The sequence below is a fragment of the Rhinoderma darwinii genome, chromosome 7, assembly GCF_050947455.1.
Source record: "Rhinoderma darwinii isolate aRhiDar2 chromosome 7, aRhiDar2.hap1, whole genome shotgun sequence".
NCBI lineage: Eukaryota > Metazoa > Chordata > Amphibia > Anura > Rhinodermatidae > Rhinoderma > Rhinoderma darwinii.
The window spans coordinates 24969558-24987461 of NC_134693.1; the positions used below are offsets into that span (position 1 = coordinate 24969558).

At 41.3% G+C, this 17904-nt stretch overlaps 1 protein-coding gene across 1 annotated transcript in view; it reads right to left on the minus strand.

Annotated features, from left to right (window-relative positions):
- Positions 1-4903: 4903 nt before the first annotated feature.
- The window catches only part of FAF1 (Fas associated factor 1), a 197973-nt gene continuing 184972 nt past the window's right edge, over positions 4904-17904 (minus strand). Inside the window, exons 18-19 of the mRNA XM_075832979.1 lie at positions 15869-16084; positions 4904-5214 (exon numbers count right to left, since the gene is read on the minus strand). Coding sequence (XP_075689094.1) covers positions 5131-5214; positions 15869-16084 — 300 coding nt within the window. The 3' untranslated portion in view covers positions 4904-5130. The remainder of the gene's footprint in view (positions 5215-15868; positions 16085-17904) is intronic.

Here is a 17904-nt window from a genome sequence, read left to right on the forward strand (position 1 = left end):
ATGACAGACATTTGGGGAGTGGGAGCAGAGAGGTGAAGGCTCCTATGATTTATTTTAAGGTAAGAACATAGATCAGTTTCTCTGAAAAGCTTTGGCCGATGAAGTTACACCCCAATGTCATGAAATAAAAGGGGCTTAAAAAAAATAATACACATGTATGTAGCGGGCTGTAACTTCACTTCAGGTACTTGCGCCCTCATAAATCCATTTTGTGTTTGGCTGGAGCCATTCACAAAAGCCTCGTTTTTACACGTTGGCTGCCATTTTGCCCTTACACGTATGAGATTTGAAGTCTGTAAACTAATCAGCAGCCTAAAAAAAAACAAAAAGAAAATAAAAAAGAAGCAAAACTCGGCTACCTGAAGGGGATCACAATTTTACATCAGCATCAAGAGGTACAATCGGAGACTTGAACAGTTCACATTTCGCTGTAAAGACAGATATAAAATAAAGGAAGGCCACTGCAAATAACGCCTGTACCTGTAGCACATGACTTCCATCCATGATCTGCGCTACTATATTAATTCTAGAAAACAACTGTGGGGAAAGAAAACGAGACATTAGCTGGATTGGCATCGTGTGGTTCATTCCTCAAACCTTTCGGGCTTTCCTAGTCTGGGTCCGAACCATGGCAGATGTGGCTCACTCTGTTGAACCCTAGACTGGCTGGATTTTACGTCTTGGGCTCCTGAGTTCATTATTAAAGCTTATGTAAATTTGTATTAGGTATATAAGACATGTATAGGTTGGTGTGCTCCAATATATAATCATGACTGCTAGTTCTCCGGGAGTTAAAAGGCGCAGAAACGTTCTAATATATAACGTGCTGCGATTCAGCTCTAGAGGTAAGTAGAGGTCTATGGCCTATAAATGCGGTTTGAATTGAGAGTTCTGTATGTATTTGCATGCAAACCTCCACGCAGTTCCGGGACTATATTGTCACATTATAGTCCTTTTTTATGAATTAGGCTGGAATCACACACGCAGTTTGATGCAGTTTTTGGCTTTTTGAGCCCAAAGCAGAAGTGGATCCAAAAGGAAGGAAAGGTATAAAGAAAAGACTGATGTATCTCCTTTCAATGGGAGGCAGAGGCTTTCTTTCCCTGGGTGTCTTTTGGCCGCTCATGTAAAAAAAAAAAAAAAAAAAAAAAAAAAAAAGCAGCATGCTTTTTCTTTGAGCGATTTCTGCCTCTGACTTCCCATTGAAATCAATAAAAAGGCAGAAAAACCTTGCGGTACTTGTTTGTCGCTTTTTTTGCGTCGTTTTTTGTTTGCAGTTGTTGCATTAGATTCAACAGCTAAAACAAAACACACGCAGAAAAAAAAAAAAGGCAAAAAATGCTATAGACTCAAAATCTGCCTTAAATTGTCGAAGGAATTTTAAGGCAGATTTTGACTGCCTGACAAAAAAAAAAAAAAGTGTAAACTCCCCCTTAGGCTCAAAAGACTGAGCCCAAAAACCGCACCAACACTACATTGCATCTGTGAACCTGGCATCACAGCTGGCAGTTTCTGGAGCAATTTAGGTGCAGTTTTCTGGCATTGGCTTAAAAACAAAACACGGCATCAAAAACTGCATGTGTGGATACAGACTTGGACATTCTTTGTTGACCTGGGCTTGATGCAGATCACACCAGGTGAACAAGGAATTGTAGGCTTGAAATAAAAGAAGGGAGGTTTCCACAATAAACAGAAGCTGAACTTTCCACAACTGTAAGCGTACGTTCCCACGATGCAACGACTGCATGCAGGTGGTTTCATCCGCATGTGGCCGCGACAAAGTGGAAACATGTTTCCTGGCAGATTCCAGTATGTTAGGGTCTAATGAAACCTGTACCATTTAGAGCCATAGGCTTAATGCACATGGCAGAGCAACATGCACGGAGCCCATACAGAGGCTCATGGAGACGTAGACACACCAAGTCCCATCGTATGGTGCACCAGTAAAGCGTCTACTGGAGAATATCTCCGTCATATGATGGAACATGGATTGATAAAGAATCCAACAGATAAAACCAGCTGTATGCCTCTGTATGAAATCGGAGGCGTATGTAGATACACTAAGCACCTGATGAATCCTGAAACCCATAGTATATTTGCTTTATTAAATTTATCGAAGTTAAATCCCTGTTTTCTCGAAATCCTGTGGGTTTTTTTCACCATGGACTTCAACGGCTGGCGTATCACAGCCCCGTACAACTCACAGGTTGTACAGAGTCATAATACGGCCGTGTCCATGAGCCCTTAGTCTACATTAAACCAGTCACAGATTCTAGAGCTTTTTGGACCGGCGTAGGAAAGCTCTGAATTATTTGGAGGATTTCAAGTATCTCGTCTTGGTCTGTTATTTATTCAGAGTTAAATATTCACATCATGCATATATTTAAGAGGCACACACTGCAAAAAAAAATAATAAAATAAATGCACCCCACCTCCCCTGCCTAAAAATAAAATAAAAAATAAAGGAATATATATGAATGTTTGCAACCAAAAGCTTAAATCAGAAATAAATAACTGGCATCTTGACCAAAGTATATTCTTCAAATAATCCCTCACATTGTATCAAAGCATCAGGCAATGTCCACTGTAATACTGTAAAATCTCTATGGAAAGTTCTGCTCTTCTCATCTTACCAGGTCTCATGTTAGACAATGTGTCTATGAATCATTTTTTGTTTTCCTGAAGATTTCAATGTAGAAAATTCAGACAAGGGATGTCCAGGATTTGGAAATGAATTAAAAAGTAATAAAATGCTGGATGAGTATATGGTTGAGAAATTCTAGTAAGAGGAAAAATATCGCAATATAGTGATGCTAAGTATCTGAAATTCTGTGATCGTTCCAATTACAGAACAGGGTGTATCACGTGCAGACGTTTTTGGCCTCCTATCAAATTATTTAAAGAGACTCTGTCACCACATTATAAATGCCCTGTCTCCTACATAAGGAGATCGGCGCTGTAATGTAGGTGACAGTAATGCTTTTTATCTAAAAAAAACTATCTTTTTTCACAACGTTAGGAGCTATTTTGGTTTATGCTAATGAGCTTTCTTAATGCCCAAGTGGGCGTACTTTTACTTTCGACCAAGTGGGCGTTGTACAGAGGAGTGCATGACGCTGACCAATCGGCATCATGCACTGCTCTCCATTCATTTACACTGCACTAGCGATATAGATATATCACTATGTGCAGCTACATACACAAACCCTAACATTACTACAGTGTCCTGATAATGAATACACATGACCATCCAGCCTGGACGTCATGTGTACTCAGAATCCTGACACTTCGGACTCTTTTTTTGTGAGATTCCGGCAAGTGAAACCAAATCTCGTTTAGCTCTGTGATCTCGCGAGATTTGGTTTCACTTGCCGGAATCTCACAAAAAAAGAGTCAGAAGTGTCAGGATTCTGAGTACACATGACGTCCAGACTGGATGGTCATGTGTATTCATTATCAGGACACTAGTAATGTTAGGGCTTGTGTATGAGGCTGCACATAGTGATATATCTATATCGCTAGTGCAGTGTAAATGAATGGAGAGGAGTGCATGATGCCGATTGGTCAGCGTCATACACTCCTCTGTACAACGCCCACTTGGTCGAAAGTAAAAGTACGCCCACTTGGACATTAAGAAAGCTCATTAGCATAAACTAAAATCGCTCCTAACGTTGTATAAAAAGATCGGTTTTTTAAATAAAAAGCATTACTGTCACCTACATTACAGCGCCCATCTCCTTATGTAGGAGACAGGGCACTTATAATGTGGTGACAGAGTCTCTTTAAGGGGTTGTATGACATTAGGTTGAAGAAACAGTGCCACTCTTACCTATTGGTATTGCAGCTCAATCCTAATCACATGAATGGGGCAGAGCTACAATACCAGACACAGCCTATAGACAAGAGTGGCGCACTACCTGAAAAATAAGCAGACCCCTTACTCCAATCTAACCCCTTTAAAAACGATCTTGAAGAAGCCATTAACACCAATTGGTTACGGTCGGATTAATGACGTTCTAGTCTTCTTGCATCTTTAAACTTGGCTGACACAGCATATAGGTGTAACATCCCTTAAAGTGCAGTTCCACATTACTGTATTTATACATGAAGGACATCAGCCTCCATATATAAATATAGTAGAATTCTGCGTTCATGTTGGGGTCATATATATTTCTTGCCAAAAACGGGAGAAGATGCCATCAGAGGACGCACAAAAATATTTTGAAAAAAAGAGTAGGATGGGGAAATCATACACAGATTTTATAAAATTCTGCAAAATCTCGTAGTTATTTTGGGTTTGGCCTTTACTCATGTGAACAAAGCCCCCATTAAACAAATTGGTAAGACTTGAAGACTCTACAGTGTATGGATACAGCAGGAGTATACAGACACTCAGCATCACCAGGTAGGTCACGTGTTTCCAGCTCTAGAATTAGGAGACATTTAAAGGGAGCATCCAGCCAAAATGACCTTCTGACTGTTACCGAAACGTGAGATCTCGCCCTTGAAGTCCGTAATTTCCGACCATCACTGATTTCCAGAACTAAAAAGTTCTATTGAACGCCCAACATCCCCCCTCCCCCTTTGGCACTGCTCAGATACAGAGTATTTAACAGAAATCAAAATAAAACATTTTAAAGGACACCAATACACAGGCAAATGTCTCACCAAAATCTAACACCATATTCTAAGCAACCTGCCATTGACCTGAATGTTGGTTCACTTATTTCGAATTAAGTCATATAAATCTCTGAGTAGTGCCAAAGGGGATTGAGTGCTCTTTGGAGCCCTATCATTCTGGAAATTAGGGGTGCTCCGAGATTTTCAGACGTCACCAAAGTGATCTTCTCACATGTAGCGATGACATATCAAAAAAGCAATTTGATTGTATTTCCTTTAACATGTTTGTGAGAACAGAGCATTCTTTATATCAGGAGCTGGATGAAAGGTATTGGTGATATTAGACATTTGTATTGGTGATGATCTCCTGCCCAGGCGGAAAGCCTCCAGAGTGGTCTGTTACAGGCTCACGCTCCTATGACGCATGTGTGCACTCTGGGTGTGGGGAGGTGACACAGTGAATACAGCAGAACCCCCTCCACTGCTTTCACAGTCAACTCCAAGGGAGACTTATTCCTTGGCTTCCAGGAAAAGTATTTCCTGAGGGTACAGCTTATGTTCCATGAGAGTCCTGCTGGGATCCAATTGGGTGACCTAGAAAACAAAATGGTAAAATATATCAATACTAAAAACACATTTGAACGGAATACATTTAAATGCAATGTAAATATAACGATGAGTCGCCATTTCTTATCTCTGACTTCCGATTTTCTAGCAAGCCGCTGCTGATTCAGTGTCTGCACAGAGCGTGTATTGTTCATTTGTATTGTTGGAGATGTAGAGATTTCCTCAAACACTGCACAATGCAATGCAACACAATGAAACCACGTGCTTCAGTGGCTATACAAGCCCCGTATTTCTTGACCGCGCAATACGCTACGTTTTCGGGCAGCCTTATTGAGTGCTGGACATCCCCCTTTTGATCCTGGCACCATTATCTTCACCTAGGTGAATGGACTATGGCATATATGTTTTGAAGCCAACAAAATTAGGTCAGTGGGTAACTTTGTATGATGTGCACCAATAGTGCGAGCAGTATAAACGAGTCATGTGACTGCTGGCATACAGTCTGCGCTAGCTGCAAAATCCCTAGCATTGTATATATGTAATCTACGTGTCATTTATCTATCTATACACAGTAAAATTCCAACAATCTGGCATCAGAAGGTACAGTATTATTAAATATTCTGGATTAACGGACAGTCATAGAAAATATATAAAATGAGGGTAAAAAAATAATTAAAATAAATCCCAAAATAAACTGTTAACACACAATAGACTTATTCAGAGGCGTTTTATACTCGATTCCCTTTGCTCAGTCGTCAGCTTCTTGCTAAATTACACATTATATTGAAAAACTGTGCCAGATTAGGAGTCGTTCTGGATTATCGGCTGCCGGATTAAATTATTTTCACATTATCTTGTTGCCTCTGGTTTATACTGTAACTTGTCTGGATTATAGCAGACGGCCTCTAGTCAGGACCGTTTATTACACCTATAACATATGATACTTTCTTAACCCCGTTTTGCAGCACTCACTACTTTTTGAGAAATTTTAACAACTCTTTGCAAATAAAACTGCACAATTCAGCACAAGCACTTACACAACCAGGGAATTGTTGCCCTAATTATCTGTGTTCTGCCTGTTCTCGTCTGTTTGTTGTGTTATGTGGGATTGTGGTTAAATGAGCATACTGTTATACTTAACCTTACATGTTACAGCTGTTTGGAGATGCATGAAAGGTGAGACACGGCGAGACGTCTTCACTGCCTTAGATACCTATGACTGCTTTAAGAGCGGCACTGCAGCCAGATGGGGCATCCGCTAATTAAAGATCTGCAGAACCTCCGCCCGATCCGGTGGCAATCATCAAATTCAGGATGCCCTTTTGTCAATCTTTTCTTACACTTCGGAGATCCTCGAACAGTTTCAGGCGGAGGATTGTGGGTGACATGAGAAGGGCTGGGTCTGTTTATACCCTTGATTTCAGCTTGCCTTCTGTTTCCAATGCACGAAGGGATTTGCCGAATTGCCAATGTTTACACCATTACCCAATTACTGAATATGCGCCTGCTGCATCTGTCAACAAACAGAGCTGTTGTCGCTTTGTTTTAGCGGCTCTTTGATTTCCCCCTCCTCCTCCTCTTCGTATGGCTCATCGTTCTGCTTAATTAGCATCCAATAACCTTCTGCATCCTCGTTCAGATTTGGTGTCTGTAAACCGTTTACTTGCTGCTAAAACGGATCAATAAGCAGCTTACACTTAAAAGAGGCTCCTTACAAAAGGAAGTTTGATTGACATGGAGCACAAAATGCCAAAGCTAAATGGAGGAAATGCACCGTCTGAACTGTGCAGGAAAAAATCTAGATCTAAATCAGCAGAGGACGAACTGCTGAGCTTCACCTATACATTCCAGCAACGCACGGACCGCTCTCCGAGTAGGGTTACATGTATTTGTGCAGGTGCAGTTTGTGCAATTTTCTCAATACGGCATGGTCTGTTCAGACTGAGAAGCATAATTCTGCCGATAAGTTATATGCTGACCACACAACAGTGTTGTCCATTGCTATGAGACTACTTCTTGCTGCTGTGTAAGGGCCTGTTCACATCTGCATTGGAGGCTCCGTTATGGGGACTAGGTCGCAGGTCCGGCACATTAGCGCAGCATGCTGCACTACTGTTTCCGGTAAAACCACGAACACCCCGACAGAACCCATTAAAGTCAATGGGTTTCCATTGGGCGCCGGTGGTGTCAGTCGTACGATGGAACCTGCGCTTAGGGTATTTTTATTGTTCTGCCATTCGGACGGGTGTGAAATGGCTCATAACTCATTCTACACTACAATTAACTAAAACAAAATGAGAAATTGTCCGTGATAAGGAAACTCCAGCAACTATACCCGATGTCTACTGTAAGGTTAGGCTCGGACGTAACAGATTTGCTGCGGAAGAGATCTGAAGCAAATTCGCAGATAAATCAGCACCAACTCAAGCGAATTTGGTACAGATTTTAATTTGGTGGAATGTGTACACTCATTTCACCAATCCCACTGGCTCCCCGGTACCGACGCTTGCCCGGTACACCCCCATTCTCTATAAACTGTTCTCCAGCAATGAAGCGTCAACACACGTGACCCTATTTTAAACTATTATCCGCACCTGTGGATGGTGCTGCGAATCCACAACAAAATCTGCAACACTAGGACTTGATTGCAGATTTCTTCTTCCCCATTGAATTCAATAGCAAATATCTGCAACAAATCCGTGCTTTCTAAAACCTGCAATGCAGGTCAATTTTAGTGCAGAAAAACACATCAGCATGTGAATGAGGTCTCTGGCATTTTCCTCATAGGACTTAAAAAATGCTACAAAAAAAATTAATTATAAACAGATGTCTCGCAGGGACAGGTAGATGGTTGGGTACAACCCACATTGGTATAAAGTACCCCCACAATGTCATAAGATAGCAAACTCACTGATGTGCAAAACGTTTCAAAATAAAACATGCCACGATCAATGCATCTAAAAAAAACACCATGAAAAACTTTAAATTCATTAAATTTTTTAAAAACGCTAAGAAAAATAGTGTGCGCGAAGGAGGCCTAAATTGTACAATATTACGGCATTAATACATGATGGCGACAATCCCTATACAACACTATGGAATATGCTGGTACTATATAAGCATGGGAAATAAATACCTAGTGGAATTGCTTTAATATTATTGATAACTATATAGTTTATATATCATACTTGAAACAATGTGTTTTCAATCTCTATCCTGTATCTCCAAATTTCTTAACCTCAACAATGACCTGCAGGTAACACGATCTTGAATAAAACACTGAATACAACGGCTAAAAGTATAAACAAGCAGTGGACACAATTCTGCAATGTGCAATGCCAAAATGAGAGAATCAAACTGCCACTATACAAAGATATTAATCCTCAATGTATCACCACCGTGACCAAATAAATTCACTTTCACCTGTAAAAAGGAAAAGGAAACAGTAAGACATATGCCCGACATTCACGCAGACCATTTCGTAACCAATTCTGCAGGTCCATGGGGGGGGGGGGGGGCGCCGGTTCTCCTGGGTGTCCTGTAATACTGCAAGGTCTCATTACCTCTTATTAATGCTATTCCACATGGAAAGCAGCAAGCTAAAAACATAAGCTTCGTTAGGTAGCAATTAGTAGAAAATAAAGAGGCATGTTTCAGGCAGCAGTTAGAGCAGCAAGCCACCAAACAGCTGTTTGTTTTTTTTAATCAAGAGATACAGGACAGTTTGTACCGTTCCCCTCTCACTCTGTTACATCATAACTCCGTAACTGTATACTCCACCTTCTATAGAGACAATTGTGGGAACAAACAGTGCGTACCGCTGAAGTTCATATTGTAAAATAACACCTCCTATAATGTGATCCTGTATAAATAACTACTGTCACTACAACTCGGAGGCTGGTATAAGTCTTGTTCAAGTGGTCAACAAAACCCAACAGACTAAGCATATACTTTAAGATGCAGTTTGAAGACTCTTCTGCTTGTCTAAGAATTCATTTTTAAAGAGGACCTGTCACTAGGTCATAAGTTGAACTGGTTATCGGACATGAATAACAATGTCTCCCTGATTCCAGCGCTGTTTTTCTTTTTTCCTGGACTCCCCCCGTTCCAGAGATATGGCCCACTGTTGTGTTGGCTCCCTATATGCTGTAGTTAGCCAACAGGGTGGAGCTAGCTTTCTTGACTCTGATGCTGACCAATCAGCACGAGGCAGCTAGAGGGTAGTTCACACCCTTTTGGCTAACTACAGCAAATTAGCATAGAGGGAGTTAACACAACAGTAGGATATATCTCTGGAATGGAGGGGGTCTAGAAAAAAGTTAGAACAGCGCTGGAATCCGTGAGACAGCGCTATTCAGGTCAGTAAACAAGTTCAACTTATATGACCTAGTGACAGGTCCTCTATAAGGTGTAAATGAGTAGGAGTAGCAATGGTAGCAAATCATAGCGGCAGGACAGGAGTGTACTGACCCGGTGGGAGGCAGTGACCTGTTCAATCACATGATTATGTTACATGCAGATTACTGTCAAAGTGTTATCAAGTGGGAGCCGTGAGAACACCCAGTAATTAATCAGAACATGGAAAAGGTCTCAGCAGCAGGAGAAGTGTGTGTTGACTATATGAGTGGAAGTGGCCTGTGCGCTCATATGATTATGTTAGTATCAGGCTACATACATCAAGGGCACGGTTATGCAGAGGATGTGCAGATGACCCTGTAGCTAATAAAAATCACAGGAATGATGACAGCAGCAGAAGAGGAGAGTGCTTATCTTGTAGTGGAAAGTGACTAGCCTACTAGTTATAAAGTTCAAGAGGACATGACTGCTTTTTAACAGGGGAACTCTAGAGATGGAAGAAATATAATAGGGGATTAATGGTATCCACACACTGAAAGTTACACGAGAGGTGTTGCGGCACAAATGGTTCTTGGGGTCAAGCTTCAAAATAGCGGCGCACAGACGTTTGAAACTACTGGATGATCGTACACACAATGTTTTATAAATTAATGACATCAGTGGAACAAAATAAAATTGTTTTAGTATAGTATTTTTATTATAATTATTCTGCCAAAATTGGCATTTCCTTGAGGAGGGAAAATAGCATTTACACTTTCCCAATGCCTGGTTGGTGGGGGTCCTGGTTGTTCCAATGCTCTGTTTGGGAAAGGTGAGTGGTCTGCTGCGTTAGAACATTTAGTGCTACTACACTAATTAAGTACATCAATTTTAATTAGCGGTAATCATTGCTCTTATTTGGCCAGTGGGAAATGATCCTGCCATGTTCTACGGAATCTGCCAGAATGCAACATATAGTAAAATTAAAATACCCCTGGTTCCTAATCTTCAGTTATATGAATATACTTTCTTTATTCATAAAGGCTTTAGACATTGCTGCAATAATACAGTGGATGGACGCTTCATCATCTATACACACACACACGAGAAGCCAGGAAGGTAGGATATTTGTATATCTGCAAACAGCCAGCAAGAAAACTGCACAGATGGCGCTCTGCTCATCCCGCACCTGCACAGATGCAGCAGACTGACAATAAATTGAATTTTGGTATTGAGTTGAGATTTGCAGCACAGGTATTAAATGAACTGAAATTGCCATATGCTGCAGTAACTGATGGCCAAAATAAGCTCATCTCTTCTAATTTAATTTATAGACAGTGAAATTTGCCAGATTGTGAAAATAAAATTCAGCAAACCCCACACTACAGAGAAGTTTGTCTTATGCGTAGATCAAGGACAGGCAACCTGTGGATTCCAAGACTTTCGAGAACTTTATCGGTACCATCATGCCTTGAATATCTGATGTGGGTGTAGGATTATCTTGTTTTGTAATGCAATAGATACAAGCCTAAAGTCATCTTATTCTACTACTAGATATTATTTTCATGAGATATATAATTCCAGGGAAAATTAGACTATAACCCTATGTAGGAAAAGAGAAGACTTCCTGTTCCTCGTGTTCATACAGAAATAAGTAGTACAAGCCAAACATGGTCGGACTGTGGGACCAAACTGGTTATTATAGAATAATATCAGTATTACATGAGGCCACCAGTTACGGTAAGTTTGAGTAGCTTCATCATTACAGAGTCCAGTAAAGCCCATTACTGTATTGGCAGGATGATGGTAAGAGAGGCTACAGGTGGTCAAGTTGAAACAATATTTATTGCCATGCTTGGTGGAACTCTCAACTTCCTTGGGAGAACCGTCGCTTAACAACGGTGCTCTTCAGCCAGTGGGGGGAGAAGATTCTTCTTTGACAACTTCAAAGTTTGTTTTCCATGCCGGCTGCAAGGATTGTACTGATGGAAACTTTCATCGGATCCTCGAAAAAGACTTAAAAAGTATTCCAGTGTAAATAAGCCTTAAAGAGAAGTTTCCATCTTAGACATTTATGGCATATCCACATGATATGCCATAAATATCTGATAGATGCAGGCCCAGCTCATCTCCCACGTCGAGAACAGGGGTTTTGTTCTATCGGAGTTACGGAAATAGCTAAGCAAGCGTGGACGGCTGTTTCTGAAACACCCAGAAAAATCAATGTAAACCGCTGCACACATGCGCTGCCAATTCTCCCTTCACTCTGCGCCTGGGGGCAGACTCACCAGACACAATTGAGTCCCTCGTTCTTGACATAGGTGCAGGTACCAGAATTTGAGACCCGTATCGATTAGCCATTTATGGCATATGGATATGACAAATGTCTAAGGTGGGAATAACCCTTTAAGGGTGGCCAGATGTTTGATTGGCCGATGTAATAACTGAGACATCTACCAACTTGTCAATATTTTTTTTTATGAAAAGGGAAGGATCGTATAGTCATGCATGTTCCAACATTTAGGCTGTACTGGTTATCTGCCATACAAGGCCGGCTTCTCACCAGATTGTTGGATTGTGCTCCCTAGGACAATTTTAAAGAGGACCTGTCACCTGCCCAAAAACCTGAAGTCGACTTCTCAGATTGCAGGCACCTCAGATTCTGATGCTTTTTATTTTTTTCTTCTAGACCCCACCGTTCCTGAGATATCGGGCCCATTAGTTCTGGTGTCCGATATGTAAATTAGGACTTTGACTGTCAAGTGGGCGGTTGAGTGACAGGTGTTACCCACCCACTTGACGGTCAAAGGCCTCCTTTGCATATCGGACACCAGAACAAACGGCACCGATATCCCAGCAACGGTGGGGGCTGGAAGAAAAAAACCAAAAAGCAACAGAATCTGTGAGACGCCTGTAATCTAACTGAGAAGTCAATTGCAGGTTTTTGGGTAAGGTGACAGGTTCTCTTTAAGAACTAGTCGCACCCTTGAGATGTCACTAGAGCTTAGTAAATGAATAAGGTGGATAATAGTAAGCAAAGAAAATAAACTGCACTCCAGATGTTCATTTCATTATGATCAGCGTTCCATAAAGATTACTGTAGCAAAGTTTCAGGTGCAAGGCCCTTCTTCAGGCTGAGTTTGTGGAAAACTGCCGTATGGAACCCATCGGGTTTGTGATTATGGTTTCCTGGGCAGTATGGATCTGAAGTTGCACACAGCAACACAAGGAATAACAATCCAAGTAGCGAGTGCGACCATAGGATATCAATAGGATGACTAATGGATTAGCTCACTCCATAGATTCCGCCTATTTGATACAAGTGGATGAACGTAACTGAAATATGCACTGTACGGTTTCCTCTTTTTTGTCTCGGTTACATGGTTGCCAGAATGTTATCTCACTTGTTTGTTGAAAGTGGCCAATTAAACAGATTTAAGCAAATCACACCATACTGAACAGAGCAAACTGGTTTTAAATGATTAAGCAATGCCTTCAGCTGTGGGATTACCTTAAGGGACTCGTGTTCCATTTAATCCTACCACGCTGGTTGGGCAGAATGTTGTGTAAACCGTAGCAGATACAGTAAAATGCTGCAAGTCTACTTTCTAAAGTTTAACAAGATAGGCTTGACAAAGAACAGTTATATGACTATATTGTGACACACAAGCGTTCTGTATAATGCACAGAACAAACAGTCTTTGTCAAAGAGTGAGATTATTTTTACTTAATTCTTTGGCCACGTAGTGGATTAAGAAGGGGAACACTTGTCTTTAGTCTTATTGGAAAATGATTGTCACCGTTTAATACTACAAAGAATAAAAACTGGCACTAGTTATATCCAGGGGACAGAGGGGTAAACAACTAGGGTGGTCACAATGCGGCTTGGGAGCCACGTGGCTCACAAGAACCTCCTGTGAGGCATCGGACACCCGATGTTCATAATAAACAAATATCCAGAATACTATGAGACAGTCATGGGCTCCTGGCAGTGCTCTAGAACGCCATGCATCTGCCCCTAATGGAAGAGATGAACTATATTCACTTACGCCCTATGGAATTCTCAAAAAATTGCATTTTATTTGCTGATCAAATGTTCGTTCCTGCAACACGGGACCACAGCGTAGGAAGAATGTGGCAAGGTGCAGAATTGGGGTCACTTGGTGTTAGCACTCAGAGAACAGAGCATTGACATAACAACAAGGGGGTGACCTGGGTAATAAAAGATAATAAGTCTGAAAAATGTTAAGCTTGTGCTTCTATGCATTCATGGCGGAGGCTCCTGAACGACAGCAAGAAGTTAGCTGGTCATCTCGGTCATTGATTATGAAGCCATAGACACTGTGTGCTGCTGTATGGTGCCACTGGACGGCACCGCATTCTCCTCTAGACGCAATCTGGGAATTTATTAAGACTGGCGTTTTATACACCAGTTTTAATAGGAAAAAAAGTTGGAGTAAAATGTGACAAAGCTATTAAAAGGCGTACGCCTCCCAATAAAAGTGTTTCATCCTTTGTCCGGTCGCGCACCACAATTGTGGCACAGCGACCACAGCCATGCAAATTCCATTCCCCCACGTCGGCCATAAAATAGAGCACTACAGAGTGAAATCTATGCCAGCTAGGAGCATAAATTATAACAAATTTGTCGGGGCTGCTGTGGCAAAGCCCGATTTCCAAACCCATGCTCCTTTCTGAGGGTGGAATAAAAAGGCCATAAGACTTTTCGCTCCTTTTGCGACTTTTCTACGCTAGAAAGGTTGATAAATTCCTCCCGATGTTTCTAGCGGAGAATAGCTCCGTTATACTGCATGCGGTGGAATATGGCACAATTTTTGTTCTGACCAATGGTACGGAGGTGCAGTATGTGCAAACAGATTTTTATGGGTGCCGTATTTCAGATCCACACAACACGGATCTGTAATACGGCCACGTGCAAGAGTCCTTACAATGATAAACTGCACTGATCAAACACCTAATGATGTTTTGTCATCTGAACGCTCAGTATGAATAATTCTGTAAAATTTCCATGAAGGCAAAGCAACATCTGAGTGATGACGCAAACATCCGTAACGATGACCAGCCTAAAGCCTGTGTTAACGTATAAGCATATACTACTGCGATAACCTGATCTACGAACCACAGACCCCCTGAATCACACGTCTATCCAATGTTATAACGGTGAGGAGTCCAATAATAGACCAGCTTTATATAGTTCATGACATCGGCTTATGATGAGGCCCAACAAAACGACTACAGAGGCCTCTGGCAGGCAAAGGGTTAAAGTGTCCTATATAAACCACACAATAAGCATTTGCAGTTCTTGGCCTGCTGGAAATTGTATTCTTTCCAGTTTAATTATCGCTGGCTCTAAGGAGATTAGAATATATTACAGAGACATCTCGGAGCTTCAGCTGTATTAGTCATTTTTAAGCCCCCGATGTTTGGTTCTGTATGCGGCTTGTAAATATTTTGTAAACAGTTGATTAATAAAATGATCTACAAATGAGTCGCTTCCTCTCATCCGAGTTTATGGAGCTGATCAGTTTAAAGTGGGCAGGTCAGACGGCAACCGGATTAACCATGTATCTGCCGAATCCTTGTTAAAGACATCCCTGCTTTACACCAATCCCACTTACAAGTATTATCCTCATCAGGACTGGATATAAAGCGCATTAAACATTCATTCATTCATTCCTAAATATTATTACTTAGGGATGTCAGTATGGTTTAACTATATATAATAGTACATGGAGGAAATGGTGATGGAGCCCCTGTCATAATGGTCAATGAAAATATTAGCCATCCCCCCGCACCCCTGTTAATAACTGAATTGTACATATGCCTAAATCAATTAAAGACCAATGGAAAAAACATCAACGTTTTTTAGTCCCAGAAACATAATAGTCAGATTGTTAAAGGGGCTCTCCACTTTGGATAATCCCTTTTTGCTACAAGGATCCCCCGACAAGCTGGTCACATTGTGTCTGGCTACTGGGGCCTCATCTGTAATCTGTTGGTGGAGACCAGTGTCCAATTCTTCTGCAGCGCCACTACTACCAACAAGTGGCTACTAGCAAATCACAAGACTCAGAAAGGAAATTTGAGGATAAAGCTGCAGGTAAAACATCATTTGCATGGCAAGGTACCTCAGCCTTTATTGCAGCCGTCTAGAAAGGTCTATGGATAAAAGGTGATCACATATAACATGACCATCTAGAGCCCCGGTCATGCTTTGTAACTGCATCATTCATTGGTTTGATAAACAGTCTTCCAATTGCTAGCCCAATATTTCATGTAATTTTATAGCATGAAGGAGAAGCGTTAGGTACCCTGAGATACTCACATCTCTACGTGGAAAGGTGCTGAGCAGTTTGTACTCCTGAAAAGGGAATCCTTTGGATGCTACAAAGTTGAAGACCACCTGTAATGTGTTGGAGCTCAGGAAACGCCTTTCAATGAACTCTCCACTCGGTGTCCTAATTCGCAGCTTGCTCTGTGGATCACTAAGCTCCTCTGGTGGCTCCGGAGGAAGGGACTGTTCCAGGGAAAGCCTGATAGCCTGGGAATGAGATAAAGGGGGGGTCAATAGGCCATGGTCATTTATTGGACTACAATAAAACTAAACAAGTTGCAAATGCATCCCATCGCTTTGAATTGGCGAACCCTATTTTAACCTCTCTTAAAACCTAAATTCTTTGCAATTAATTGTTTCTAAAGGTATTAAAGATGTTCTTAGCCGAAAGCATGGATGTTTCCAAGTCACTGGAGCCATAGCAGCACATGGATACAAAAGGAGATTGTTAGACAAAAATGTCTTAAGTCATTTAACATAATACTATAAAGAAACGTACTTTTTTCTGGAGACTGCACCGTATTTCTGTTCAACTCTACTAACTTATGCTGGCCGCACACTTACCAGTGTCATCATGAAAACAACTGCTTTTCTTACTTTAGTTTTACTTTTTTTTTGTGTATAGTCATCTAAAATGGCACATATGTATTTACTGAGCCCATACTACCCCCCTAGGTACCACTATCCCATTTTAATTAGGTTTAGATTTTATAAGTTTTACTTGTATAAATATTAAATGAATTTATCTTCTGAGACGTCATATAGACATAATATACAACATTGGTCAGGGTCCATAGCCTGGGACCTCCATGGATTCCCTAAATAAAAGGGGGTTGTCTCATGAAAATATCCCCTGTCCAAATGCCCTATTAGTGGATATTGACATCATAGAGGGGATCCTCTGCTTAGGACCCCGTTCTAATAGTCAGATGCGGAGAGTCACTCTAGCAGACTCCAGCCATCTATTACATAAATGGACAATAACGTAAATGGCTGCCATGTAATAATCATCTACATTTCTGGCTTGCAGTGGCCTCCAGCGAATATCAGCCATCAGTAGTAATCAGCTGCTCCAATATGAAAGTGGTTGTCTGTCATGCGAGAACCCCTTTTAAGTGAAGCCCAAACCCCTTGTCTTTGGACCCCTTGACACTCTTTTAGAAGGGTCCGTATTATTTATGCAATTTAATCATCTGTGGAGGCAGATTTATTTGCATGTATACTTTAAAAGATAATGTTTTTGTAACTAAAAACAATGCAGTATATAGTTCATAGTGTAACAGGACAATCCATAATCTTTGGCACTGGAAATCCCCAATACAACACCCTCTATATAGAACTGAAATCAGTTGCGCTCTCTCTCTCTATGTTAGAGATTTCAAGCTATGGAAATCTCAAACCAATTGCAAATGGACTTGGCCACTGTATTTTCAGACTATAAGACACTTAGGGTATGTTCACACGATGAGAGGCATTTACGTGTGAAAAGACAGACTGTTTACAGCTGCCTCGTTTCACATGTAAATGCTCCTCCTCGTAATTTACAAGGCGTCTGAGACGCTCGTAAATCTTGAGCTGTGCTTCATTGAGTTCAATGAAGAACAGCTCAAATTACGTGGCAAAGAAGTGCCCTGCACTTCTTTGCCGAGGCAGTCCATTTACGCGTCATCGTTTGACAGCTGTCAAACGACGACGCGTAAATTACAGGTTGTCTGCACAGTACGTCGGCAAACCCATTCAAATGAATGGGCAGATGTTTGCCGACGTATTGCAGCCCTATTTTCAGACGTAAAACTAGGCATAATACGCCTCGTTTACGTCTGAAAATAGGTCGTGTGAACCCAGCCTAAAGCAAGAAAAAAATCTTGCTAAAGTCCATGTGCGTTTTATAGTATGAGGTTGAGGTCAGCAACACCCCCCCCCCCCCCCCCCCGCCCATTTCCATGCTGATCTGGCGGAGAGGTCATGAAGATCAGGACAGGAAGGATGAGTAAATCACATTCAGCTTTCTGTCAAAGACAGGACAC